Source organism: Oncorhynchus nerka, linkage group LG11 (genome assembly GCF_034236695.1).
Source record: "Oncorhynchus nerka isolate Pitt River linkage group LG11, Oner_Uvic_2.0, whole genome shotgun sequence".
NCBI lineage: Eukaryota > Metazoa > Chordata > Actinopteri > Salmoniformes > Salmonidae > Oncorhynchus > Oncorhynchus nerka.
Window position 1 is genome coordinate 32616821 of NC_088406.1, and position 26553 is coordinate 32643373.

The 26553-nt window shown below is 45.8% G+C and overlaps 1 protein-coding gene across 3 annotated transcripts in view; it reads left to right on the plus strand.

Annotated features, from left to right (window-relative positions):
- LOC115136714 (protein turtle homolog B-like) overlaps nucleotides 1–26553 on the plus strand; it is an 86330-nt gene that overhangs the window by 32478 nt on the left and 27299 nt on the right. For all 3 annotated transcript variants that reach the window (XM_029672419.2, XM_029672420.2, XM_029672421.2), the window contains exons 2-4: nucleotides 7501–7698; nucleotides 11427–11573; nucleotides 22391–22542. In XM_029672419.2, coding sequence (XP_029528279.1) covers nucleotides 7501–7698; nucleotides 11427–11573; nucleotides 22391–22542 — 497 coding nt within the window. The remainder of the gene's footprint in view (nucleotides 1–7500; nucleotides 7699–11426; nucleotides 11574–22390; nucleotides 22543–26553) is intronic.

Consider the following 26553-nt stretch of genomic DNA (forward strand, 5'->3'; position numbering starts at 1 on the left):
ACCATGTCTACTGCCCTCCAGCCATCACCACTCAGTTTCCTCTACCATGTCTACTGCCCTCCAGCCATCACCACTCAGTCCCCTCTACCATGTCTACCACCCTTCTGCCATCACCACTCAGTCCCCTCTACCATGTCTACTGCCCTCCAGCCATCACCACTCAGTTTCCTCGACCATGACTACAGCCCTCCAGCCATCACCACTCAGTCCCCTCTACCATGTCTACCACCCTTCTGCCATCACCACTCAGTCTCCTCGACCATGACTACAGCCCTCCAGCCATCACCACTCAGTCCCCTCTACCATGTCTACCACCCTTCTGCCATCACCACTCAGTCTCCTCTACCATGTCTACCACCCTTCTGCCATCACCACTCAGTCGCCTCTACCATGTCTACCACCCTTCTGCCATCACCACTCAGTTTCCTCGACCATGACTACAGCCCTCCAGCCATCACCACTCAGTCCCCTCTACCATGTCTACCACCCTTCTGCCATCACCACTCAGTCTCCTCGACCATGACTACAGCCCTCCAGCCATCACCACTCAGTCCCCTCTACCATGTCTACCACCCTTCTGCCATCACCACTCAGTCTCCTCTACCATGTCTACCACCCTTCTGCCATCACCACTCAGTCTCCTCTACCATGTCTACCACCCTTCTGCCATCACCACTCAGTCTCCTCTACCATGTCTACCACCCTTCTGCCATCACCACTCAGTCTCCTCTACCATGTCTACCACCCTCCAGCCATCACCACTCAGTCCCCTCTACCATGTCTCCCTCCCTCCAGCCATCACCACTCAGTCCCCTCTACCATGTCTACTGCCCTCCAGCCATCACCACTCAGTCCCCTCTACCATGTCTACTGCCCTCCAGCCATCACCACTCAGTCCCCTCTACCATGTCTACTGCCCTCCAGCCATCACCACTCAGTCACCTCTACCATGTCTACTGCCCTCCAGCCATCACCACCCAGTTTCCTCGACCATGACTACAGCCCTCCAGCCATCACCACTCAGTCTCCTCGACTAAGTCTACTGCCCTCCAGCCATCACCACTCAGTCTTCTCTACCATGTCTACTGCCCTCCAGCCATCACCACTCAGTTTCCTCTACCATGTCTACTGCCTTCCAGCCATCACCACTCAGTCCCCTCTACCATGTCTACCACCCTTCTGCCATCACCACTCAGTCCCCTCTACCATGTCTACTGCCCTCCAGCCATCACCACTCAGTTTCCTCGACCATGACTACAGCCCTCCAGCCATCACCACTCAGTCCCCTCTACCATGTCTACCACCCTTCTGCCATCACCACTCAGTCTCCTCGACCATGACTACAGCCCTCCAGCCATCACCACTCAGTCCCCTCTACCATGTCTACCACCCTTCTGCCATCACCACTCAGTCTCCTCGACCATGACTACAGCCCTCCAGCCATCACCACTCAGTCCCCTCTACCATGTCTACCACCCTTCTGCCATCACCACTCAGTTTCCTCGACCACGACTACAGCCCTCCAGCCATCACCACTCAGTCTCCTCAACCACGTCTACTGCCCTCCAGCCATCACCACTCAGTCTTCTCTACCATGTCTACTGCCCTCCAGCCATCACCACTCAGTCCCCTCTACCATGTCTACAGCCCTCCAGCCATCACCACTCAGTCCCCTCTACCATGTCTACCACCCTCCAGCCATCACCACTCAGTCCCCTCTACCATGTCTACTACCCTCCAGCCATCACCACTCAGTCTCCTCTACCATGACTACAGCCCTCCAGCCATCACCACTCAGTCTCCTCTACCATGTCTACTGCCCTCCAGCCATCACCACTCAGTCCCCTCTACCATGTCTACTGCCCTCCAGCCATCACCACTCAGTCCCCTCTACCATGTCTACCACCCTCCAGCCATCACCACTCAGTCCCCTCTACCATGTCTACTACCCTCCAGCCATCACCACTCAGTCTCCTCTACCATGACTACAGCCCTCCAGCCATCACCACTCAGTCTCCTCTACCATGTCTACTGCCCTCCAGCCATCACCACTCAGTCCCCTCTACCATGTCTACTGCCCTCCAGCCATCACCACTCAGTCCCCTCTACCATGTCTACTGCCCTCCAGCCATCACCACTCAGTTTCCTCGACCATGACTACTGCCCTCCAGCCATCACCACTCAGTCCCCTCTACCATGTCTACTGCCCTCCAGCCATCACCACTCAGTCACCTCTACCATGTCTACTGCCCTCCAGCCATCACCACCCAGTTTCCTCGACCATGACTACAGCCCTCCAGCCATCACCACTCAGTCTCCTCGACTAAGTCTACTGCCCTCCAGCCATCACCACTCAGTCTTCTCTACCATGTCTACTGCCCTCCAGCCATCACCACTCAGTTTCCTCTACCATGTCTACTGCCCTCCAGCCATCACCACTCAGTCCCCTCTACCATGTCTACCACCCTTCTGCCATCACCACTCAGTCCCCTCTACCATGTCTACTGCCCTCCAGCCATCACCACCCAGTTTCCTCGACCATGACTACAGCCCTCCAGCCATCACCACTCAGTCCCCTCTACCATGTCTACCACCCTTCTGCCATCACCACTCAGTCTCCTCGACCATGACTACAGCCCTCCAGCCATCACCACTCAGTCCCCTCTACCATGTCTACCACCCTTCTGCCATCACCACTCAGTCTCCTCTACCATGTCTACCACCCTTCTGCCATCACCACTCAGTCGCCTCTACCATGTCTACCACCCTTCTGCCATCACCACTCAGTTTCCTCGACCATGACTACAGCCCTCCAGCCATCACCACTCAGTCCCCTCTACCATGTCTACCACCCTTCTGCCATCACCACTCAGTCTCCTCGACCATGACTACAGCCCTCCAGCCATCACCACTCAGTCCCCTCTACCATGTCTACCACCCTTCTGCCATCACCACTCAGTCTCCTCTACCATGTCTACCACCCTTCTGCCATCACCACTCAGTCTCCTCTACCATGTCTACCACCCTTCTGCCATCACCACTCAGTCTCCTCTACCATGTCTACCACCCTTCTGCCATCACCACTCAGTCTCCTCTACCATGTCTACCACCCTCCAGCCATCACCACTCAGTCTCCTCTACCATGACTACAGCCCTCCAGCCATCACCACTCAGTCTCCTCTACCATGTCTACCACCCTTCTGCCATCACCACTCAGTCTCCTCTACCATGTCTACCACCCTTCTGCCATCACCACTCAGTCTCCTCTACCATGTCTACCACCCTTCTGCCATCACCACTCAGTCTCCTCTACCATGTCTACCACCCTTCTGCCATCACCACTCAGTCTCCTCTACCATGTCTACCACCCTCCAGCCATCACCACTCAGTCTCCTCTACCATGACTACAGCCCTCCAGCCATCACCACTCAGTCTCCTCTACCATGTCTACCACCCTTCTGCCATCACCACTCAGTCTCCTCTACCATGTCTACCACCCTCCAGCCATCACCACTCAGTCCCCTCTACCATGTCTCCCTCCCTCCAGCCATCACCACTCAGTCCCCTCTACCATGTCTACTGCCCTCCAGCCATCACCACTCAGTTTCCTCGACCATGACTACAGCCCTCCAGCCATCACCACTCAGTCCCCTCTACCATGTCTACTGCCCTCCAGCCATCACCACTCAGTCCCCTCTACCATGTCTACTGCCCTCCAGCCATCACCACTCAGTCACCTCTACCATGTCTACTGCCCTCCAGCCATCACCACCCAGTTTCCTCGACCATGACTACAGCCCTCCAGCCATCACCACTCAGTCTCCTCGACTAAGTCTACTGCCCTCCAGCCATCACCACTCAGTCTCCTCTACCATGTCTACTGCCCTCCAGCCATCACCACTCAGTTTCCTCTACCATGTCTACTGCCTTCCAGCCATCACCACTCAGTCCCCTCTACCATGTCTACCACCCTTCTGCCATCACCACTCAGTCTCCTCGACCATGACTACAGCCCTCCAGCCATCACCACTCAGTCCCCTCTACCATGTCTACCACCCTTCTGCCATCACCACTCAGTCTCCTCTACCATGTCTACCACCCTTCTGCCATCACCACTCAGTCGCCTCTACCATGTCTACCACCCTTCTGCCATCACCACTCAGTTTCCTCGACCATGACTACAGCCCTCCAGCCATCACCACTCAGTCCCCTCTACCATGTCTACCACCCTTCTGCCATCACCACTCAGTCTCCTCGACCATGACTACAGCCCTCCAGCCATCACCACTCAGTCCCCTCTACCATGTCTACCACCCTTCTGCCATCACCACTCAGTCTCCTCTACCATGTCTACCACCCTTCTGCCATCACCACTCAGTCTCCTCTACCATGTCTACCACCCTCCAGCCATCACCACTCAGTCTCCTCTACCATGACTACAGCCCTCCAGCCATCACCACTCAGTCTCCTCTACCATGTCTACCACCCTTCTGCCATCACCACTCAGTCTCCTCTACCATGTCTACCACCCTTCTGCCATCACCACTCAGTCTCCTCTACCATGTCTACCACCCTTCTGCCATCACCACTCAGTCTCCTCTACCATGTCTACCACCCTTCTGCCATCACCACTCAGTCTCCTCTACCATGTCTACCACCCTCCAGCCATCACCACTCAGTCTCCTCTACCATGACTACAGCCCTCCAGCCATCACCACTCAGTCTCCTCTACCATGTCTACCACCCTTCTGCCATCACCACTCAGTCTCCTCTACCATGTCTACCACCCTCCAGCCATCACCACTCAGTCCCCTCTACCATGTCTCCCTCCCTCCAGCCATCACCACTCAGTCCCCTCTACCATGTCTACTGCCCTCCAGCCATCACCACTCAGTTTCCTCGACCATGACTACAGCCCTCCAGCCATCACCACTCAGTCCCCTCTACCATGTCTACTGCCCTCCAGCCATCACCACTCAGTCCCCTCTACCATGTCTACTGCCCTCCAGCCATCACCACTCAGTCACCTCTACCATGTCTACCACCCTTCTGCCATCACCACTCAGTCCCCTCTACCATGTCTACTGCCCTCCAGCCATCACCACTCAGTCTCCTCGACCATGACTACAGCCCTCCAGCCATCACCACTCAGTCCCCTCTACCATGTCTACCACCCTTCTGCCATCACCACTCAGTCTCCTCGACCATGACTACAGCCCTCCAGCCATCACCACTCAGTCCCCTCTACCATGTCTACCACCCTTCTGCCATCACCACTCAGTCTCCTCTACCATGTCTACCACCCTTCTGCCATCACCACTCAGTCGCCTCTACCATGTCTACCACCCTTCTGCCATCACCACTCAGTTTCCTCGACCATGACTACAGCCCTCCAGCCATCACCACTCAGTCCCCTCTACCATGTCTACCACCCTTCTGCCATCACCACTCAGTCTCCTCGACCATGACTACAGCCCTCCAGCCATCACCACTCAGTCCCCTCTACCATGTCTACCACCCTTCTGCCATCACCACTCAGTCTCCTCTACCATGTCTACCACCCTTCTGCCATCACCACTCAGTCTCCTCTACCATGTCTACCACCCTCCAGCCATCACCACTCAGTCTCCTCTACCATGACTACAGCCCTCCAGCCATCACCACTCAGTCTCCTCTACCATGTCTACCACCCTTCTGCCATCACCACTCAGTCTCCTCTACCATGTCTACCACCCTCCAGCCATCACCACTCAGTCCCCTCTACCATGTCTCCCTCCCTCCAGCCATCACCACTCAGTCTCCTCTCACTCAGTCCTCTCTGTCACTGATGCATCAGATGCAACTGATACTACTGATGTTCTCCTTCTATTTCCTGCATCTTTATCACAGTGTGTCCGCTGTTGCTTTGTACCATTACCAGTTAGAATTTACACTGAAAATGACACATTTTTACTTTCAATAAGCATGATAAGTATATGCATATTTAGCTTTATTATAGGTTATAGGTGCTCTTTACTCATTCCCTTCCCTGTAAGTGGTATCTTTGAGTCTAGCTTGTAGGCTACTTAGCCTCCGTATATTTTCTAATGCTTGTGTAGGCTGTGTTGCCGGTTTGTTTAGCTTTGGCTTTAGGTCTTAGCTACAGGCTGTATTGTGGTCATGTGCAAGGTCCAGTTACTCGGCGTATGGCACGTGTTCCAGTGGGCTGGTCATTAACACTAAGCCATGGATTTTTACACTGCTGTTTTTTGCATCGCTTACCAGAGAGACACAATGGCAGATTCCAGGAGTAAGGCCTGTGACTGGTAGACCACATCTCCACTTTAACAAAAAGTGTAATTTGATTAATTCTGCTCTGTTTCAATCCAAAAGCTGTGCTGGCTAAATCAAATAAAGGGGATTAACTCTTCCACCGGATAAAGCAGATTAAACTGGTAAACACAATCACTGACTGATGCATAGGACCTTCAGGGGTGGAGCCTGATATAGAGGTAAAGAGGCATTATCACTGAAAGAAAAGGAATGGAAGAAAATATTTGGGGTTTTAAGTTGAGGGTGTGTAATTGTAAAGGAACAATGGAAACCGTAGCATTTCCTATTTTACACAACACTGACAATGATTTACACACACAACACAGTTCCATTACAGAAACCTACCTAGATAATCGTACTGCTACCTTTTCCCCATCCTGAGGCGGAGCCTTTCTTTGCCACTACTAAACTCGGATGGTGTACTTCCTGAAAACATTAGCAGCCATAATGCAAGTGATAGTGTTAATGAAAGTTAGTCAGACAGTATTTCTGTCGAGTGAATCGTTAGCATGTCTCTTGATCCCTGAAGTGATGTTCCCCCCAGGGCGAGGGGAGAGAGGGCAGAGGGGCGGCCATACTCAGTCTGTGGGATGGGATCCAGAGATCCAAGCTGGCTCAGTGAGAGCAGAGGTGGGGAGGCAGCTGGACAAAATTAATTCCCAGAGTGAGTGTTCTGCTGAGGAGGTAGGCCGACCTTTCAGCTGTCTGATAGGTCAACCCTCGGTAGTGTGCCTGGACATCCGTGGCTAAACGCCAGCCCAGCCCTGGTAAACGCTCACAGTAAAGCCCATATGAGCAGCAGCTAGCTCTGATCAATGGAACTGCCTGGGCCTGGCAAGTTATAGTACTGTAGATGACCTACACCTCAGACAGAGGTGTCTCACCAGGAGAGATGACGACACAGGAACTGTACAGTCAGACTGTCCTGTACTAGAACCATGGAAGTACCTACAAGGGCCACCAACACTGTAGGCAGGGCTGCTCAATCTTACTTTTGACGAGCTACATGGCCTGTTTTATAGGCATTGGGCAACTAAGCAACAATGTCTTCTCTGCTTGGTCAGCACAGCACAGCTGTAGTGGTAGAGAACAGAACAGTACAGCACATGTACTGTACTGTTACCTCCCACCTTCTCTAAGATACGCTCTGCTCTTTGGTTAAAAGACCCTCTCTCGTTATTCCCCCAGGTGCCCACGGAGTGAGAGAGGAGCCCCGGTTTTTGACGGCGCGCGCTGGAGAGAGCGTGATCCTGGGATGTGACGTGTCCCCTCCCCTGGACGGCCAGCAGCCCCCCTACGTGGTGGAGTGGTTCAAGTTCGGAGTGCCCATCCCCTTCTTCATCAGCTTCCGCTTCCACCCTCCTCATGTCGACCCAGAGTACACCGGTAAGAGCCTTCCACTCTCCCCATGTTGACCCATTGTACACCGGTAAGAGCCTTCCACTCTCCCCATGTTGACCCATAGTACACCGGTAAGAGCCAAGCCTTCCACCCTCCTCATGTCGACCCATAGTACACCGGTAAGAGCCTTCCACTCTCCCCATGTTGACCCATAGTACACCGGTAAGAGCCAAGCCTTCCACCCTCCTCATGTCGACCCAGAGTACACCGGTAAGAGCCTTCCACTCTCCCCATGTTGACCCATAGTACACCGGTAAGAGTCAAGCCTTCCAAACTCCTCATGCCAGAGTAGCCTGCTGCCTAACACACACACACACACACACACACTTTTTAAGATCTGCCTGGCTAGCTATTTCCATTAATCCCCATTTCCCATTTCTCACCAAATAAATAATTAATCTGGGTGGAACCGAGACTAAATGTACTGTCATTGCCCGGCTAGACTGGCTAGTCCTGCAAGGCAGTCAATGTACTGTGTTCAGCCTACATTTCTGTGTCTTGATGTACTGTATTTAACCTATATTTCTGGGTCTAAATGCATTCATGATGGAGATGAGAGGTTTCGGATTGCCTTTTACAGTAGCAGAGCTCGTATGTGGCGGTATGCTAGCTTCTCATGACTCTCTGTGTCTGTGAGCTTTACATCGGCATAGTTGAAGACTGCAGTCTATTTTCTAATTCCACTATGACCTTATCTTTTACAAGGGATCTTTTACAATCTTAGATGCTGTTAAATAATGATGTTATGGTACAAATTGTATATAGGTTGTATTTATGTTAAAGTGGATTGGGGGTGGCAAACCTCTCTTGCAAGGAAAATACAGACTTTTCGACTGAGTATTACGCTTCGGCAAGTGTCTTATTCAGTGCAAGAAAGAAATGGAGTGCTCCTCCTCTAGTGTGTTAGCCAGTTGCCCAAGGTGATATGCAAATCTAACATTTAAAATCAGCTATTTTTGCACCAACTCAAGCAAAGAAACAATCAATAATTCAGATACTGTATGATATTTAGTTTTTTGGGGCTAGGCTGGTCTTACATCTCCCAAACCCAATTCCCAGTCTCTCCTCCAATCAGAGCCAGTGAAAAGCCTGCAGAGGGATTATGGTCTTTAAAGACCTGAAAGTTTAGCTGCATGGCTCTCTTTAGCTCTATTCTCCTCTGCTCTCTCTATAGCTATTGCAGCAGTGCAATGGATCGAAGCCCATGTGTGATATGAACAAACCCAGAGGGCCATATTCGCTGTAGGCAGCAGTAGTGTTAGATTACAGTATGTGTGAATGCCCTGGAAGGGCTGGTCTTGATGTGGATACAGTATTGTTAACTCTGTTTACAGCACAACTCTCACTCGGTGACAGATTGAACCTGAGGTCGATCCCTACCCTTCACGCCACTACTCACACCACTCAGCACTTCATCACCCAGGCAAAAATAGACCTGACTTTTAAAGCCTTGCCTTATTACTGCAAGACTGCAGTCTCCCCCTTCCCTCTACCTTCTTCCCTTTGCCTTATCGATTTCCTGCTCAACAAAAACCCACCATTTTCTTCCCCAGGTATGGCAGCCGTCCCGGGGAGAGGCTATCTATTGCATCTATATGCAGCGCTGCTGGAAGACCAATCCAACCCGCCCTCGACACCAATATGTTTACCTGACATTCAAAATGAACAAACAAGCAACAGTACTTACAGGACATACATTGCATTCGGAAAGTATTCAGGCCTCTTCACTTTTTCCACATTTTGTTACGTTACAGTCTCATTCTAAAATGGATTAAATAAAATAAGAATATCTGCAATCTACACGCAATAACCCATAATGACAAAGTGAAAATGTTTGCAGATTTATAAAAACTTAAAAACAGAAATACCATTCTTAAATGGATGAAGTTTGGAACCACCTAGACTCTTCCTAGAGTTGGCCGCCCAGCCAAACTGAGCAATCAGGGGAGAAGGGCCTCAGTCAGGGAGGTGACCAAGAACCCGATGGTCACTCTGACAGAGCTCCACAGTTCCTCTGTGGAGATAGGAGAACCTTCCAGAAGGACAACCATCTCTGCAGCACTCCACCAATCAGGCTTTTATGGTAGAGTGGCCAGATGGAAGCCACTCCTCAGTAAAAAGCACATGACAGCCCGCTTGGAGTTTGGTAAAAGTCTCACAGACTATGAGAAACAAGATTCTCTGGTCTGATGAAACCAAGATTGAACTCTTTGTCTTGAATACCAAGCGTCACGTCTGGAGGTAAACTGGCAACATCCCTACAGTGAAGCATGTTAATGGCAGCATACTGCTGTGGGGATGTATTTCAGCGGCAGGGATAGGGAGACTAGTCAGGATCGAGGTAAATATGAACAGAGCCAGTACAGAGAGATCCTTGATGAAAACCTGCTCCAGAGCACTCAGGACCTCAGACTGGGGCGAAGGTTCACCTTCCAACAGGACAACGACCCTAAGCACAGCCAAGACAATTCAGGAGTGTCTTTGGGACAAGTCTCTGAATGTCCTTGAGTGGCCCAGCCAGAGCCCGGACTTGAACCCGATCCAACATCTCTGGAGAGACCTGAAAATAGCTGTGCAGCAACGCTCCCCATCCAACCTGACAGAGCTTAAGAGGATCTGCAGAGAAGAATGAGAAGAATGAAAGAAACTCCCCAAATACAATCTTTTAGCGTCACCCCCATGAAGACTCGAGGCTGTAATCATTGCCAAAAGTGCTTCAAAAAGTACTGAGTAAATAAAGGGTCTGAATACTTATGTAAATGTGATATTATTATTATAATTTTTTTTTATAAATATGCACATTTTTCTAAAAACCTGTTTTTTCTTTGTTGTTATGTGGTATTGTGGGAGATTGACGAGGGAAAAAACTATTTAATTGATTTTAGAATAAGGCTGTAACCTAACAAATTGTGGAAAAAGTCATTGGGTTTGAATACTTTACGAAGGCACTGTATATACAACTCAAAGTTTGGAAAAGGATCTTTGTACCAGGGCACGGCTCTAACAGAGGTTTGAGTGTGTCAGTCTGTTCATCCGGCTTGACTGTCAGGGCTGTAGCAGAAGCTGTGTTGGTGCAGTGGGTTAGAAGCTGTGAGACAGATTTCAACATGCCTGGTTTCCTCAACTTCGCTCATTCTCTGTGACATGACTTCCTACTTTTAGATTTCCTCTTTATCTCCTGAGCTTTCAAAGAAATGACAGTCTTTTTCACTATTTGACATGGAGTGCTTTCCTATTCCAAGCCCTGTGCTTCATCAGGTAGGGGGGGGGGGGGGGGTGGAGAGGAGATATATATATATATATATGTGTATATTGCCCTCCAGGTAATGTTATCCATTAATCCTAATACTGAATAGGTTAGGGGTTATCTAACAGCACCATCTCAGGCCACAGAGACCCAGAGAAGATGCTATTGGCAGATTAGCTACGTTTTTCTTCTGCTGTGTGATGTCTGTGTCAGCGGTATGTCAGTATGTTGGTGTGGGTTCTGCGTGTGATACTGTAGTGTCATTAATGAATTGAACAGTCAGTGGAATAATGAAAGAGCTGTGTAAGCTTCATCCATGTTTAGATATGCGCATCATACTGATTGGTGTCCATGTTCATGGTGCTCTTTGGGTACACTGCTGGCCATATTGGGTGTACCGTTTGGATCTACTCAAATTTTATGGTCCTGACTCCTGACCCTCCCTGTGTTCTTCTCTCCACCCCAGGTAGAGCCAGCCTGCATGGGAAGGCATCTCTTCAGATTGACCCAGTGCGCTCAGAGGACCAGGGCTGGTACGAGTGTAGGGTTCTGATGCTGGAGCAGCAATACAACACCTTCCACAATGGCAGCTGGGTGCAGCTCACAGTCAATGGTGAGTCACTGCGTCCCAAATGGCAGCCTATTCCCTATGTAGTGCACTACTTTTGACCAGGGCTCATATGGCTCTGGTCAAAAGTAGTGCACTATATAGGGAATAGGGTGCCTTTGTTTCACTTCACTGTCACTTTACTGTCAGCAACAACAGATTGGAGTGTGGTAGGTGTGGTTTGGAATTGGGACCCAATATGGGGAATGTGTTTCTACAGTGTAATCTCGTTAGATGTGTGTGCTCGAGTGATTCGTGACAATGTTCACCTCATAGGTTGCTTACATTCCATGCCTCAACAGTTTTCATTGGTCAGCCTCAGATAGCTATACTGTAGCTAACTACATTCAGAAGTTTTTGTCAGAACATTTCTTCTCTCTTATTCGCCATTCAATGACTTGTCTGTCTGAGATTTCAGATTTACTGTGTGCATGCTCATTTGTTTTATCACTTGTGGGATGTTTGGCTTTTTAGTGATTCTATGTGGTACTGTAAAATAATTTGTCCCCCAAAATAATTTTTTCATGATTTATGGCCTTTTCTTTTGTAGTCACTTTGGCTATGTTTATTCTGAGATGCTAAAGCTCTGATGAGTGACAATCAGGGTTGAGGAGTAACAGATTACATGTAATCCATAACATGTAAGGGATTACAAAAAAACAGCAACTGTAATTAGTTATGTTACCTGCAAAAATATTGTAATCAAATTACAGATACTTTTGAAAAACTACGTGATTACGTTGAGGATTACTTTTTATTCAGTAAGAATGTTTGCGTAAAAAAATGTTTACACTTCTCTGTTCTCTCAAATGACATTCAAAATAATATTTAAAAAATACGCAAGTTTAAGTTTTATCACCTGAGGGAGTCTGACCACAAGTCAGAGACCACTATGATGACACACCAAATGTGTTGGATCGCTGGAAAAGAGCAGGAATAGGCTTTTGTAGGCTACAGCCAAGCTATGTCTTCCAATGGTGCAACTGTCGGCATCCAAAGATTATCCAACTTGAATAAACACTTAGAGGTAAGGATGACAGCAGTGTAGTCTACAGCGATACGGATATCACTTATTATTGATATCTACATAGCGCATTGATGTAAATCATACTTCTGCTCTCTCATTTAGCGATTTGCGGATTACAGATTGTGGTTGTTGTGGATGGCTCTTCGCAAATCTAAATGCGTAATAGAACCCAATAATGGTTTAATTCAAGAAGTGCAAGAACTTTTGGACAGGTAACTAGTAACTGTAACGGATTACATTTAGAAAGTAACCTACCCAACCCATGTGGCAATTAGAACAGCTGTTTTCAGGAACATGGCACAGACAGACACATTTCAGATCGCCTTGGGGATAAAGGGATGAGAGACTAGTAAGAAGGGGAATTGATTGTGGCCTGCTTAACACAGTTCCGGCAGGAAATGTCTGGAATAGTCTGTGAGCAATCAAACTGATGACCAGGCGGGGAAAAAAATCTGCACGTTTGCACTTCCCAGGAAGGCCCCAACGGGTTAGCGGCTAGCTGCTTCTAGCTATGTAATGTGTTCCAGTACATTGCTCAAGACTAACTTTTAGAAGGTTGAAAATGGTTTTAATTCTAGACATTCAGTTACATAGCATTATTTAGATATTATCTATGTCTTGTTAATGGGGCACTAACATGGCTGTCATAGAATGTTGAAGTATCATGCAGAACCCTCTATGTATAGTTCTGTTCAAGACCTAGAGTCAACTTACAATGATGCCCATGATCTTTACTATTTTATCTTCTGAAAGCCAAATCGGTTTTATATTCATATTTTCTGATGGGTTCTGATTTTATTCATTTTGTCAGATGTTATAATAGACAATAAAAAAATACTTGTCTTGGAGAAATGTAATATAATTGAATTGCACATTGCCGTATTCAATTTGGTTTGCAGGGCCGCAGATGCTAAAGTATAGCTGCAGCATATCTGTTCATTCCAATTATTTTGGTCTCTCTGCTGGTGTTATTCAGATACAATACTTCTCTTATTTGTCCGTCCTCCAGCTGGATTGCGGTGGGTAGTTATTTCTCCATACAATGCAGGCATTTGAAAATAATGGGTTCAACTAAATGCAGTCGTCTCGTTAGAGTCATGTTATAACATTAAACAGTGTTTTTCCCCTCCAGATAGACACCTCACAAGGACTGAAGATATTATTAGTGTGACAGTTTGCAGTGTATACCGTCAGATTCACACACTCAAAAAGTATTTTTGGTTTGAACTTATGCTCACCCTCTGTGTGAGGCTCATACATATTCTCATCAGGAACCTTCTAATCTGTAACTGATTTTAGATGCATATACCGTTTACTTGACATTGGATGAGGTTCACTGTAAACCTGATGGTCATTATGAAACTGAACAGGGAGACTACCAATGTGTCTATGTGTGCAAGCATACATCTACGCACTGTATATTTGTGTGTGAGAACATTTGCATGTGTGTTACACCATACACCATACCCAAACCGGCCGCGTGCGCGATCACGACACGCCGGTTGAAATATTAAAACAAACTCTGAACAAATTATAGTAATTTAGGGACATGTCGAAAAGCATTAAACATTTATGGCAATTTAGCTAGCTAGCTTGCAGCTGCTAACTAATTGGTCCTGTTTAGCTAGCTTGCTGTAGCTTGCAAATTTGTCCTGGGATATAAACATTGAGTTGTTATTTTACCTGAAATGCAGAAGGTCCTCTACTCCGACAATGAATCCACACATAATACGGTGAACTGAATCGTTTCTAGTCATCTCTCCTCCTTCCAGGCTTTTTCTTCTTTGGACTTTATATGGCGATTGGCATCTAACTTTCATAGTTACCACGACGACCGCCCGAACTCAGTTCATCTTTCAATCACCCACGTGGGTATAACCAATGAGGAGATGGCACGTGGGTATCTGCTTCTATAAACCAATGAGGAGATGGGAGAGGCAGGACTTGCACCACGATCAGTGTCACAAATAGAACTGCCTTCTATTTTAGTGCTTGGCAACGCAGAAGCTTGTTGGCGCGCGCGAGCGAGCGGTGTGGGTGCAATAATTGAATAACATGTATGTTTGAAATTCATTTTGCAACTCTCGCACACACGACGTGAGCGATGTGGTCAGCATGTAAGGGTACATGTCTCAGTATTTCAACGGTTCAGTGTGCGCGCACTCATGCATGTGTGTATAGTGGTGGGTGTGTAATGGTGGGTGTGTAATGGTGGGTGTGTAATGGTGTGTGTGTGTGTAATGGTGGGTGTGTAATGATGGATGTGTACTGGTGGGTGTGTAATGATGGGTGGGTAATGGTGGGTGTGCATTTGGCTGTGGCTAAATGAGTTTCCTATCTACTGAGTTACACTCACGGTTGCCCTGCCAGGGAGTGTCACCTGCGCAGCGTCTAGGGGGGAGTTTGTGAACATCTGTGTGTGTTTGGTTTGAATGGCTTGCTGTGCAAGCGGGCACACTGCGTCTCTATGGCCGTCCTCATCAGTGTTCACGCTCAACTCACTCGCTTACTCATTCACTCGCCTATGCTCTCCCCCTCCCCTACTGCTAGACCTTTACACAATCACTGAGTTGTCTGAATCATTTGTTTGATGTGTCATTATCCTTTGTGTTGGAACCAGTTGTTGGTGTTTGAGCTCAAATAAAACAAGTCTAAAATATTTTGTTTGTCCATACCTTGTTTACGGCAGTGTAATGGCAAAGGTGCAGAGCATAAGGCTATTGCCTTGTTTTCCCAATTGGGTCTGTTGGGGCTGTACCTGAAGCCAAGCTCTCATGTCTACTGAAAGAGCCAGAGCAAAATGGCTGGCAGTGTTTGTGCTTATTTTGAGGCATCTGTGAGTTGAATTGACATTCAGAGGCCTCATCATGGCTACATGTCCTCTCAAAGGGTCTCTGTTGGGAAGGCAGGTGCTCTCCTGGCCAGGCTTCATCACAGATACTAAAGGCAGCCTTTTCCTGTGGCCTGTGGAATCTACATATGATACACTCCCTGCTTTGAGTTCCTGTTTGCTGTCCTCTACTTCCTGCCAAACAGAAAGAGGATTCATGCCCACTCAGTGGCAGGTGTCAGATGGCAAGACCTTGTGCCCGAAAGACAGAGAGTTCACTGTGGTGCCTCCTATCCTATCCTCTCCTCTCCTCTCCTCTCCTCTCCTCTCCTCTCCTCTCCTCTCCTCTCCTCTCCCTCTCCTCTCTTCTTAATTTAGTATCAGTTAGCAGTATGCTAATAAATCAGCAGCTTTTGGATAGTGTGAGAGAAACAGTGAGTGAGAGAAACATAAGTGAGAGAAACAGTGAGTGAGAGATTGTGCGTGTCAGCTCACACAGCTGCAGTAACTTCAGAGACAAATAGTCTTAAAGGGATCTCTTGGTGCCTTGAGGGAAAATTGTTGTTGGGTTGCGGATGGAAAGTAAAGTACAGTAAACAGTAAAGGGCTAAATATATGCTGCAATTTGATAAAAATGCATGATGATCCTTTCGTGCTGTAAGTAGTAGTCCTCAGGGAAAAGATGCTCTCTCTCCCACTCTGGCTGGCTCTGTACTGTAAATGTTCATTTTCTCTGAAATCTGCTCATAAAGGGAAATCAAAGAAAAACTGTGTAAAACTATGCAGTCTTCCAGGGAGCGGGAGAAAGAGAGATGGCGAGAATGAGGGAGAAATAGAGGAAGGCAGAGAATCAGAGTGAGGAGGGGAGAGAAGGAGAGATGTCGGGGAGCAGGTATGGAGCACTAAGGAGGCCATCTGCTCGTGTAGAAAGGTCTACAGAGGGGAGTGGTGTGAATACAGAAGCAACTGAATCCAGGAATAAAGAAGATGTGAAAATGATGAAAGTAGGGCGAGAATGTGATGCTCGACTTGGCTTTTTGTAGAACATCTCCTAAATTCCCCACTTGGTGACACGTACTGATGTGTTGTAACTGATAATGGGCGGAAAGAATTCCCATGTCACCCTATCCGCTCACAGTAAATGCCACCTCCTGTTTGCCACCTACTTAGTGTAAATTAATGTTAGGTCTTCTAAACCACATTATAGATGTGAATCAAAGATGTAGACCTGTTCATAGAAAATAATCTACACCACATTCCACAATATGGTTACCCATAAAGCACACTTGCATTGTAAATCACTACAAAAACCAGAGCTGGTTGCTTAATGTGCTGAAATTAATATACTGTAGTAACATTACAGAACGACAATACCCAAATAAGTAATTGAGAGAATGCATACAACAGCTGTTAAAGAGATCGAACGGGATCTTAAGCACATTCGTAACATGTCATACGATCCAGCAGGACGTAACATATCATACGATCCAGCAGGATGTAACATATCATACGATCCAGCAGGACGTAACATATCATACGATCCAGCAGTACGTAACATATCATACGATCCAGCAGGATGTAACATATCATATGATCCAGCAGGATGTAACATATCATATGATCCAGCAGGATGTAACATATCATATGATCCAGCAGGATGTAACATATCATACGATCCAGCAGGACGTAACATATCATACGATCCAGCAGGACGTAACATATCATACGAAATTGAAAATGGAAATGGATGATGTTGTGCCCAATTGTTCACAATTTTAGGGGTTCCGTTTTGGCACGTGAGCGCTACTTTCAAAATTACTGGTTGAAAGTTCCTTAATGGTAGTCTCTGGTAGCCTCTATACAGGAGTACTGTGCAGTGAGGGGCCAAGATGGAGAGGCAGATCTCTAGATATGCTAATTTGTGTGTTTGTTTACTCCACACCAGGTGTGTGTTCAATTAGAAGTGAAGACAAGACTCCCATCGGCTAGCCATGACCCATTTTGGTAGAGAGAGTGTGATCATCTCTTCAGCTAAATTCAGTTAAGTTTTATTGTCACATGCAGAAGTACAGTGAAATGCTTAACTTAAGAGGTCTACCCAACAGTGCAGTAATCAATTTCTAAAATAATATAGCTAATAAAAAATTAAAAAATAGAATATACACTATCGTTCAAAAGTTTGGGGTCACTTAGAAATGTCCTTGTTTTTGAAAGAAAAGTAAAACATTTTGTCCATTAAAATAACATAAAATTGATCAGAAATACAGTGAAGACATTGTCAATGTTTTAAATAACTATTGTAGCTGGAAATGGCAGATTTTTTATGGAATATCTACATAGGCGTACAGAGGCCCATTATCAGCAACCATCACTCCTGTGTTTCAATGGCACTTTGTGTTAGCTAATCCAAATGTATCATTTTAAAAGGCTAATTGATCATTAGAAAACCCTTTTGCAATTATGTTAGCACAGCTGAAAACTGTGGTGCCGATTAAAGAAGCAATAAAACTGGCCTTCTTTAGACTAGTTGAGTATCTAGCGCATCAGCATTTGTGGGTTCGATTACAGACTCAAAATGGCCAGAAACAAAGACCTTTCTTCTGAAACTCGTCAAATGTTTCGGTTAGCCTTCCACAAGCTTCCCACAATAAGTTGGGTGACTTTTGGTCCATTCCTCCTGACAGAGCTGGTGTAACTGAGTCAGGTTTGTAGGCCTCCTTGCTCGCACACACTTTTTCAGTTCTGCCCACAAATTTTCTATGGGATTGAGGTCAGCTTTGTGATGGCCACTCCAATACCTTGACTTTGCTGTCCTTAAGCCAATTTGCCACAACTTTGGAAGTATGCTTGGTGTCATTGTCCATTTGGAAGACCCATTTGCGACCAAACTTTAACTGACTGATGTCTTGAGATGTTGCTTCAATATATCCACATAATTTCCCCTCATGATGCCATCTATTTTGTGAAGTGCACCAGTCCCTGCTGCAGCAAAGCACCCCCACAACATGATGCTGCCACCCCTGTGCTTCACGGTTGGGATAGTGTTCTTCGGGTTGCAAGCCTCCCTCTTTTTCCTCCAAACATAACGATGGTCATTATGGCCAAACAGTTCTATTTTTGTTTCATCAGACCAGAGGACAGTTCTCCAAAAAGTATGATCTTTGTCCACATGTGCAGTTACAAACCGTTGTCTGGCTTTTTTATGGCGGTTTTGGAGCAGTGGCTTCTTCCTTGCTGAGCGGCCTTTCAGGTTATGTCGATATAGGACTCCTTTTACTGTGGGTATAGATACTTTTGTACCTGTTTCTGGGATTGATTTGCACTTTTCGCACCAAAGTACGTTCATCTCTAGTAGACAGAACGCGTCTCCTTACTGAGCATTATGACGGCTGCGTGGTCCTATGGTGTTTATACTTGCATACTATTGTTTGTACAGATGACTGTGGTTTCTTCAGGCGTTTAGAAATTGCTCCCAAGGATGAACCAGACTTGTGGAAGTCTACATTTTTGGGGGGACTGATTTCTTTTGATTTTCCCATGATGTCAAGCAAAGCGGCACTGAGTTTGAAGGTATGCCTTGAGATACATCCACAGGTACACCTCCAATTAACTCAAATGATGACAATTAGCCTATCAGAAGCTTCTAAAGCCATGACATCATTTTCTAGAATTTTCCAAGTTGTTTAAAGGCACAGTCAACTTAGTGTATGTACACTTCTGACCCACTGGAATTGTGATACAGTGAATTAAAAGTGAAATAATCTGTCTGTAAACAATTGTTGGAAAAATAATATATATCATGCATGAAGTAGATGTCCTAACCGACTTGCCAAAACTATAGTTTGTTACCAAGAAATTTGTGGAGTGGTTAATGACTCCAACCTAAGTGTTTGTAAACTTCCGACTTCAACTGTATATACAGGGTCAGTGCCAATAACACATGTACAATGTGCAGGTGTACTGGAATATTTTGAGGTAGATATGTACATGTAGGCGGGGGATTTAGGAGAAAGTGACTGGTACCAGGTTAAATAATACTACTAATAGTAAACAGTATGGCAGCAGCATAAGTGGTGGGTATGTGTGTGCGTGGTGTTGAGTGTCTTTGTGTGTTTGGGTGTTAGTGTGAGTGTTTGTGAGAGTGTCATTGTATGCGTGATAGGCAGATATACATGTAAACAGGGGTGAAAAGTGACTGTTAGCAGGAATATATTCCCTCCACAATCACCCAACCTCAACCCAATTGAGATTGTTTGGGATGAGTTGGACCACAGAGTGAAGGAAAAGCAGCCAACAAGTTCTCAGCATATGTGGGAACTCCTTCAAGACAGTTGGAATAGCATTCCAGTTGAAGCTGGTTGACAGAATGCCAAGAGTGTGCAAAGCTGTCATCAAGGCAAAGGGTGGCTACTTTGAAGAATCTGAAATATAAAATATATATTTGGACTTTTTTGGTTACTACATGATTCCTTCCATATGTGTTATTTCATAGTTTTGATGTCTTCACTATTATTCTACAATGTAGAAAATTGTAAAAATAAAGGAAACCCATTGAATGGGTAGGTGTGTCCAAACTTTTGACTGGTACTGTATAAATACTTATGGTAATAACTAGTGGTAATATATACAGTGCCTTCAGAAAGTATTCCTATCCCTTGACTTATTCCACATTTTGTTGTGTTACAGCCTGAATTCAAAATTGATTACATATAGTTTCTTTCTCACCAATCTACACACAATACCCCATAAAGTCAAGATCGTTACATCGGAAACATCACACCTGTAGGACAGGTACAGGATGGCAACAACAACTGCCCGAGTTACACCAGGAATGCACCATCCCTCCATCAGTGCTCAGACTGTCCGCAATAGGCTGAGAGAGGCTGGACTGAGGGCTTGTAGACCTGTTGTATGGCAGGTCCTCACCAGACACCACCGGCAACAATGTTTCCTATGGGCACAAACCCACCGTCGCTGGACCAGACAGGACTGGCAAAAAGTGCTCTTCACTGACGAGTTGCGGTTTGGTCTCACCAGGGGTGATGGTCGGATTTGCGTTTATCGTCGAAGGAATGAGCATTACATCGAGGCCTGTACTCTGGATCGATTTTGAGGTGGAGGGTCTGTCATGGTCTTGGGCGGTGTGTCACAGCATCATTGGACTGAGCTTGTTGTCATTGCAGGCAAGTTCAATGCTGTACATTACTGGGAAGACATCCTCCTCCCTCATGTGGTACTCTTCCTGCAGGCTCATCCTGACATGACCCTCCAGCATGACAATACCACCAGCCATACTGCTCGTTCTGTGAATGATTTCCTGCAAGACAGGAATGTCAGTGTTCTGCCATGGCAAGTGAAGAGCCCGGATCTCAATCCCATTGAGCACGTCTGGGACATGTTGGATTGGAGGGTGAGGGCTAGGGCCATTCCCCCCAGAAATGTCCGGGAACTTGCAGGTGCGTTGGTGGAAGAGTGGGGTAACATCTCACAGCAAAACCTGGCAAATCTGGTGCAGTCCATGAGGAGGAGATGCACTGCAGTACTTAATGCAGCTGGTGGCCACACCAGATACTGACTGTTACTTTTGATTTTGACACCCCCTTTGTTCAGGGACAAATTATTCAATTTCTGTTAGTCACATGTCTGTGGAACTTGTTCAGTTTATGTCTCAGCTGTTGAATCATATGTTCTAACAAATATTACGTTTGCAGAAAATAAACACAGTTGACAGTGAGAGGACGTTTATTTTTTTGCTGAGTTTATGTGTGAGGCACAGAGATGAGGTAGTCATTCAGCAATGATGTTTAACACTATTATTACACACAGAGTGAGTCCATGCAACATTAAGCACATTTCTACTCCTGAATTTATTCAAGCTTTCCATACCAAGGGGGTTGAATAGTTATTGACTCAAGACATTTCATTTTTTCATTTTTTATTAATTGGCCAAAATATTGAAAAACATAATTCCACTTTGACATTATGGGATATTGTGTGTCGACCAGTGACAAAATAAATCTAAATGTTATTCAGCCTGTAACACAACAACATTTTGAACACATCTAAGGAAATGGATACTTTCCAAAGGCACTGTACATGTGAACAGGAGTAGTAGTGACAAGTAGCAGATACTAAAAGATAAAATAGATAGATACTAATAAAATAGATAGGTAATAGTAATCAATAGTCAATGAATGGCAACATAATGGTAGGAATAAATCGAATCAATAATCATTTTAGCAGCAGCGTAGGTGTGAGGGAGAGTAGTATTTGTTAACCCTTTAACAGTCTTATGGCCAGGGGATAGAAGCTGTATAGGAGTTTGTTGGTCTGAGCCTTGATGCACCTGTACTGTTTGCCGGACGGGAGCAAGGAGAACAGTCCGTGTCTCGGGTGGCTGGAGTCTTTGGCAATTGTTGGGGCCTTTCTCAGACACCGCCTGGCATGTACGTCCTGAATAGAACAATGCTGCTGCCATTTAGAACCAGAGTTACATTGAGATATCAAGTGCAGTTGACTCATGAGACGTAGCGTAGCAGCTAGTTAGCTTGAAATAGATGATAAACCCATAAGGATATTAGTGATGCCCAGGAACAACTGTGCAGTATGCCTTAATGATTGGTTTTATTAGTGGCTGTATTCTGTTAGATGGTTGTGATGTGATGCTCTTCACTGGGTTTATAGAGAGCAGATTAGGTTATCATTGCCTATATTGAAGAGGGAACACATTTCTTAAATTTGAGTAAATTTGAGAGATTTCTCAATGTGTATTTGATTTATAACAGTCATCCCTCATCCCTGTGTAATGCTGGTTAGAGATGAATGGACATAAAACACTTGTGATAGGCTTGTTATTTAAAGACTATGCCACATCTTGGAAATTCCCAACTTTTTAATACCTTCAAGAAATTAAGATATTCTCAGTGGATCGAAAATATGCTAATGGTGTTTTTTCTTTTCCCAAAGCCCCTCCCACTTTTATGACCACGCCCCCACAGTATGTGGAGGCCAAGGAGGGGGGCAGCACACTGCTGACTTGCTCCGCCCAGGGAAACCCCAAACCAATGATCAGCTGGCTGAGGGAGGGGGAGGAGCTTGCAACCAGTGGAAAATACACGGTAAGCCAAAATGGACAACAAATGTACTGTACCCTCGGGCTAGAAATACATGCCCTTTAAACCTTGAATCAGCAGTGAAAGTGACTCTTTAGGTCAGTGGAAATAAACCATTCTAGCCATTTCCTCCAGGTTAATATTGGATTTGTACATTTTCTAGGACTGCCATGACATTCTTTGATATTTAGGGAAATGAGCCTTGAAGGTATGTGGATTCCAGATCATTTAGCCTTGGAGACATTCAGATGTGACGTTGAAATCTTAGATATTATACCTGTCTTGCATGCTTAAGACCAGCCCCACCCCAGCGCTTCTGAGGATGTCACTGCTCCTGATGTTTGTTTGTTTTTGCTATGGAACAAAAGTACAGTAAGCACTGAACAGTATGGAAATATTCAGAACAACTGAACAGTATGGAAATATTCAGAACAACTGAACAGTATGGAAATATTCAGAACAACTGAACAGGATGGAAATATTCAGAACAACTGAACAGGATGGAAATATTCAGAACAACTGAACAGGATGGAAATATTCAGAACAACTGAACAGTATGGAAATATTCAGAACAACTGAACAGGATGGAAATATTCAGAACAACTGAACAGGATGGAAATATTCAGAACAACTGAACAGTATGGAAATATTCAGAACAACTGAACAGTATGGAAATATTCAGAACAACTGAACAGTATGGAAATATTCAGAACAACTGAACAACAACTGAACAGGATGGAAATATTCAGAACAACTGAACAGTATGGAAATATTCAGAACAACTGAACAGTATGGAAATATTCAGAACAACTGAACAGGATGGAAATATTCAGAACAACTGAACAGGATGGAAATATTCAGAACAACTGAACAGGATGGAAATATTCAGAACAACTGAACAGGATGGAAATATTCAGAACAACTGAACAGTATGGAAATATTCAGAACAACTGAACAGGATGGAAATATTCAGAACAACTGAACAGTATGGAAATATTCAGAACAACTGAACAGTATGGAAATATTCAGAACAACTGAACAGTATGGAAATATTCAGAACAACTGAACAGTATGGAAATATTCAGAACAACTGAACAGGATGGAAATATTCAGAACAACTGAACAACAACTGAACAGGATGGAAATATTCAGAACAACTGAACAGTATGGAAATATTCAGAACAACTGAACAGTATGGAAATATTCAGAACAACTGAACAACAACTGAACAGGATGGAAATATTCAGAACAACTGAACAGTATGGAAATATTCAGAACAACTGAACAGTATGGAAATATTCAGAACAACTGAACAGTATGGAAATATTCAGAACAACTGAACAGGATGGAAATATTCAGAACAACTGAACAGGATGGAAATATTCAGAACAACTGAACAGGATGGAAATATTCAGAACAACTGAACAGGATGGAAATATTCAGAACAACTGAACAGGATGGAAATATTCAGAACAACTGAACAGGATGGAAATATTCAGAACAACTGAACAGTATGGAAATATTCAGAACAACTGAACAGGATGGAAATATTCAGAACAACTGAACAGGATGGAAATATTCAGAACAACTGAACAGTATGGAAATATTCAGAACAACTGAACAGGATGGAAATATTCAGAACAACTGAACAGGATGGAAATATTCAGAACAACTGAACAGGATGGGAATATTCAGAACAACTGAACAGTATGGAAATATTCAGAACAACTGAACATTATGGCTAGGCTATACAATACAAGATTTCACAGACTCCAAAACATTCTCCACACAATGTTCTTATGCCTGATACAGACCATTTGAGTTGTGAATGGATGATCATTTTGTGGAAACAGATTATTAGTCTAAAAACATGCCTTTTCCTCAATCTGGGTACTTGGGCTGTAGATATACTATACAAACTTTCACAGACTCCAAAACAATGTGTACACAATGTTATCAGTTTAGGGAAGCCTGGTGATGACAATTTACAGTCATGAAGGCTACACTCTTTTTGTGAAAATGTACGATTTGTTTTGATTAAAAACATGCATGTTCCTCTATCTGGGTACTCAGACTAAGCTATAGATATACCGTAAAAGCTTTCACAGACGCCAAATCATTCTCTACACTATTTTGGTGGCAATACAGTAGGTTGTTATCTTAAAACGTGCATTTTCATCTATCTGGGTACTCACACTGGCTGTAGATAAGCCTATACAGCCTGTTTCATAACTCATGTTCAAGTAAGGCAGTCTATAGGTGTGGTTGTGTGTACTGGTGAAATTTTCTGCACACACCACCATCTCTCTGAGTATAAGTAAGACTGCACCCAGATTGCAGATTGGCACCCAGATTGCAGATCGAGAAGCCCTTAATTGGACTGTCTGGCATGTCTGTGATTGGCCAGGAGCGTCTGTCATTCAGGCTGCGGAAGGCCTGCAGAGGGCAGGTCCCTGAGGGGAGGAAGAACAGTCTAGGCATGTCAAGCCACGACTGCACCCCCTCTCTCATTTGTCATGTTTTGCGTTCGTGTTCCAGTTCTCTTTAAGGAAGCCTGTGAACCATAGACAGACCCCTCTCTTACCCCTCGCTCAACCCTCCCTACACTCAGAGGTTTCAAATGGAGTAAATCCCTGAGCTAGCTGAAGGCTTGCTGAAGGCTGCACCTAACATTTGGACTTGATATGTGATGTACAGGAAGTGACAGCTCACCTCATTCCTATGTCATTGTGTCTGTCACTGAGCTGGCCCTCTGTCTTATCCCTCTCTCACCCCTCTCTCGCTCACCCATCTCTCATCCCTCTCTCTCGCTTACCCATCTCTCATCCCTCTCTCTCTCTCACCCCTCTCTCATCCCTCTCACTCACCCATCTCTCATCACTCTCTCGCTCACCCATCTCTCATCCCTCTCTCTCGCTCTCCCATCTCTCATCCCTCTCTCTCTCACCCCTCTCTCATCCCTCTCACTCACCCCTCTCTCATCCCTCTCTCTCACTCCTCTCTAACCCCTCTCTCACTCCTCTCTAACCCCTCTCTCATCCCTCTCTCACCCCTCTCTCATCCCTCTCACTCACCCCTCTCTCATCCCTCTCTCTCACTCCTCTCTCATCCCTCTCACTCCTCTCTCACCCATCTCTCATCACTCTCTCGCTCACCCATCTCTCATCCCTCTCTCTAGCTCTCCCATCTCTCATCCCTCTCTCTCGCTCTCCCATCTCTCATCCCTCTCTCTCTCACCCCTCTCTCATCCCTCTCACTCACCCCTCTCTCATCCCTCTCACTCACCCCTCTCTCATCCCTCTCTCATCCCTCTCACTCACCCCTCTCTCATCCCTCTCTCTCACTCCTCTCTCATCCCTCTCTCACTCCTCTCTCACCCCTCTCTCATCCCTCTCTCTCACTCCTCTCTCATCCCTCTCACTCCTCTCTCACCCCTCTCTCATCCCTCACTCATTCCTCTCTCACCCCTCTCTCATCCCTCACTCATTCCTCTCTCACCCCTCTCTCATCCCTCTCTCTCACTCCTCTCTCATCCCTCTCTCACTCCTCTCTCACCCCTCTCTCATCCCTCTCTCTCACTCCTCTCTCATCCCTCTCACTCCTCTCTCACCCCTCTCTCATCCCTCACTCATTCCTCTCTCACCCCTCTCTCATCCCTCACTCATTCCTCTCTCACCCCTCTCTCACTCCTCTCTCACTCCTTTCATCCCTCTCTCACTCCTCTCTCACACCTCTCTCATCCCTCACTCATTCCTCTCTCACCCCTCTCTCACTCCTTTCATCCCTCTCTCTTACCCCTCTCAGGCTCCCACACCACAGCCTCATCAAAGGTCAGAGTGGAGGAGCCCAGGGCTTTAACATGTTTGCAATAGTAAACGATTGGAAGACTTCCTCATGCATTATTAATCCCCTCCTAATGCATCAATATTACATTACTCTTAATATGAATGTTATACTAAACATGAATATCAACAGTGAGCCAAGTGCCTCACATCTAAACCATGCTTTGATGCAGTC